We start from the raw sequence: 3,622 nt of genomic DNA, 5'->3' as shown, positions 1-3,622 counted from the left end.
TGTTCAGCTCTTTAGTATCTTGAATTCTTCCTTGTGCTTTGGCTTCTCTACGCTCCAGTGCAATCTTCAGAGTTTCTTCTGACATCCATTTTGGTCTAGAGTACATTAAATACTGTTCAGGCCCTAGGCCCCTGGCCCTCCTGGGAGGCCTTCCATCCCTCTCCCCACTTGGCTTTGCTCCCCCACAGACAAGTGTTCCAGAGCACAGACGTGCCCGCAGCACTCAGGGGTACCTTTTGCATTGCCCTTGGGGTCTCCCAGGGCACTGATCATCACCTCCCCACTGGCCAGACAGTGGCTAGTGTGGAGATAGCCCAGGTCACACTTGCCATGAACATCCTTGGGCTCGATGACCTGGAAAGGGGCAGGAAACAGTGTTAGAATCTTACAGGGCCCATGTCCCACTCTCTACTCCTGCACTCCCCCACGTCTTTCTGCTGACCCTGTCTTCTTTTCCTTCTACACATGGACACAACTCTCCCTACAGGATTATGGCAGACAGTGGGTCTGGTGACTTCTACAGAGCAACAGGGAGAATCGAAGAGACTTAATAATTCCCAGGCAGAGGTCACTGATTTCCACTCAATCCTGAAGACACTCTCAGCTGTGTGGGACCATAAGCCGCACCTGGGCTGGGACAGTGTGAGCTGACAGCACAAATGCTGTATCTATCTCTAGCAGCCAAGAAGAGTGGGTGCCTACAGGCTGTAGGTGATAAACTAGGTGCTTCGAAGGAGAAGAAGTGAGGCTCCAGCCTAAAGGAAGCCATGAACTCATAACTAGATTGGGGAGGAGAGGAGTGGAGAAAAGGATTCTTTTTCCAGGATCTCTGGTGGTTCAGTGCTTAAGTGCTTGGCTACCACCAGACAGACCTACAGTTGGAAGCCACTCACCAGCTGCTCTGGGGGAGAAAACTGTGGCTGTCTGTTTCTGTGAAAGATTCCACTGCTGTGGAGTGGGCTTCTCCTCACAATGAGTTTCCGAGGCTGTAAATCTTGGTGGGAGGAGACCGCTCATGCTTCTCCCTTGAAGCAGCTGGTGGACTAGGCCCGCCAACCTCTCAGCGGTTTAAGATGCATTATGCCACCAAAGCACCATAAAGATTACAGCCTTGGAAACACTACGGGGCAGTTCTAGTTGGACAGACCTGACTCAACGAGTTTTCCAGAGGCAATGGCTTCACCCTTTCATAGTTAAAACCAAGGTTCCTCTCGATAAACCATGCATCCTGCTCACGATACACAAGCTCATTGACTCTCCACTGGGTTTCCAAGGCCTGTAAATTGCACTGGAAGAGATGTCCATTTTTCTCCCGTGGAGACACACTGGTGGGCCAGAGTCCCAGAGAGATTCAGCCTCTGGCTTAGCAGTGTGACTCCCTACTGACTGGGCCACCGGAGCTTCCTTCCCCCCCTCAGTCCTGGGCGGCTGTGACTCTGCACTCCTAAGTAACCCTCCTCCGAAGTCTATAATCTCCCTCCCTTCCTGCGGCTGATCCCAGATTCTAGTGAGTACTAGATGAACCCCCTAGCTTAGGCCTGGAACAGGCTATCTCGCCCTGGGGTGCCTTCTTGGGGTCCCTTCTTGGGGTGGATAAGGGCAGAGGACAACGTGCCTTGTGCAGCTTCGGGGCCCGGGGCTCCGAGCCCACATCCACGATGTAGATGCGGGAGGAGATGAGGCTGGGCAGCACCAGCTTGGTGCGCGACTTGGTGCTGTCGCCAAAGCAGCTGCTACAGGTGTTCCAGCCGGAGTGATGCAGCTCATCTTTCAGGTTGGGCATGGGCAGCCGGTGGATGACCTGAGACGACGGGACAAGGGGTAGTGCGCGCGCAGAACGTGCCTCCAGGAGCCTCTGGACGGGGCACGTCCCCTTGGACTCCGCAGCATGGCCCTGGCTGGCTTCCAGCTCTTCCCTGTTCTCTTGAGAGCTCCCTGGTGCGGTGAACCGTACCAGAGAGTGTGAGGCAGATGAGGCTGGAGAAGCGCAGCGCCAGGGTGCCAGGGCTAGAGTCGGCCTGCCTTACCTGGCAATACTGGGGAGAGTTGGGGTTAACATCCACAGTGGCCAGGTAGTCCGGGGCCTCAATGCCCGTATTTCGGTAAATACAGGGCAGGTAGACAATCTCTTCCCGGGGTCCTGGAGGGTAGAAAACAGATGATGGAAGAGTGAGGAGGCATAGCTGAGTGTGTGTGAAGGAGGGCTGGGCGTGCCTGAGGGTGAGGAGAGGGTTCAGTGGGGTGGGTGGGAGTCGGGAGTCTGGGGCCCCCACCCCCAAAGCCCGGTAGGCAGCAGAGGGGTGTAAATTCTCTTTGAGGCTCTAGGCTCTTACCTTTCATGGCCTCCAGAGGCGTTGCATAACCGGGTCCACACTTCGTACACTTTGTGGCTGTGGACATAATGCAGCACGTTGAGTGAAGCCTCATTAGAGGTTCTAGACTTGGCCTCTCCTAACAGCCTGCACCTGGCAGCTGGTGGAGGGTCTTCCCTTTACCCCCTCAGAGCACTGATGTGTGGGTGTGGCCTGAGGGGGACAGATGCCCAAGTAATGTCAGTAGTGTCAGTACCCTGCAGGGCTGAGGTTATGACACCAAATTGGGCCTTGTACTGACTGGCCTGGGCGAGTCCCTTAACAGCCTCATCCCAATTAAAAAAGGATTAATAAGGATATCACTAGGAGAAATTTATAAGAAGCAAACACAAGGATGCATGCCAAATATGCAGTTCTGTGTGGCCCCTGACAGGAGGCAGATAAAGTCAGTGCTGGGTGAGTGAGTGCTAGAGGAACAGCCCTTGGGGTGTGTGTGGGGCCTGCCTGGGTCCTTTCAGGGGATTTATCTCTATTGGGCATCTTTCTGAGTTCCTCTCATTGCACCCTGTCTTCAGGCTGCTGGCCAGTGCCTCCGTTACATAACAAAGGGTCTGGTCATCCAGAGGGAGTGATGGAGTCTGAGATTTCTAGGCTGCAAAACTTGGCAGCAGTTGGATTTCCTTAGACTAGTTTCAGCCCCCAGCCGGGCCCCTGCTTCCTTTATCAGTAAAGTAAGCTGTTAGTTATTGTGCTCTGGAGCTGTGGGAGGAGGTCCTCCTGGTTCCCTGGAGTATGACAGGCATGAGAAGCTGCACTCGTCTAATTGGGCCGAAGGTAAAGAGAAGAGACCAAAGTCTGCCTCAGAAAAGAAAAAAAATTCCCCTCACAGCTGCCAGGAAGGACTGCTGCAAGATTTAAAGGGCCGAGGAATAACACCAAGGAACGCTGGCTGAAAGAAATCCTGGAATGGACTTTACAGGATTGGGCACAACACTCATTGACCCCTCACCTGCCCCCTTCGCGGTATCAGGCTACAGCCCTGTAAATGTGGGGCCAGGTTTTGGCACAATCAGAGCCTGGACATGGCCCTTGATTGGTAGCCAGCGCCAAATGAGAGGCCTCTTAGGCGCTGAGGCAGCAGCAGATTTTCTGAGTCCTTCAGAGCTGTGTTCAAGTTCCAGGTTTGACACCTACTCTCTTTATTTTTTCTCCCTCATTTGCTAAAATCCTCCTTCTCTTTATTGTCGAATAGGAAAACCCCCCCAAAACAAAACCCAACACAACACAACAACCCATACCTGATTTTCTGC

At 53.5% G+C, this 3,622-nt stretch overlaps 1 protein-coding gene across 1 annotated transcript in view; it reads right to left on the bottom strand.

Moving 5' to 3' along the window:
• SELENBP1 (selenium binding protein 1) overlaps positions 1 to 2,408 on the bottom strand; it is a 7,793-nt gene extending 5,385 nt beyond the window's left edge. The window contains exons 1-4 of the mRNA XM_006900100.1: positions 2,334 to 2,408; positions 2,028 to 2,140; positions 1,616 to 1,801; positions 234 to 354 (exon numbers count right to left, since the gene is read on the bottom strand). Coding sequence (XP_006900162.1) covers positions 234 to 354; positions 1,616 to 1,801; positions 2,028 to 2,140; positions 2,334 to 2,400 — 487 coding nt within the window. The 5' untranslated portion in view covers positions 2,401 to 2,408. The remainder of the gene's footprint in view (positions 1 to 233; positions 355 to 1,615; positions 1,802 to 2,027; positions 2,141 to 2,333) is intronic.
• Between the last annotated feature and the right edge of the window lie 1,214 nt (positions 2,409 to 3,622).

The sequence above is a fragment of the Elephantulus edwardii genome, unplaced genomic scaffold (genome assembly GCF_000299155.1).
Source record: "Elephantulus edwardii isolate Elephantulus edwardi_28Jun2011 unplaced genomic scaffold, EleEdw1.0 scaffold00273, whole genome shotgun sequence".
In the NCBI taxonomy this organism is placed as follows: Eukaryota; Metazoa; Chordata; class Mammalia; order Macroscelidea; family Macroscelididae; genus Elephantulus; species Elephantulus edwardii.
The sequence above is the reverse complement of the archived record's forward strand: the minus strand, read 5'-3'. Positions and strand labels throughout refer to the sequence as shown.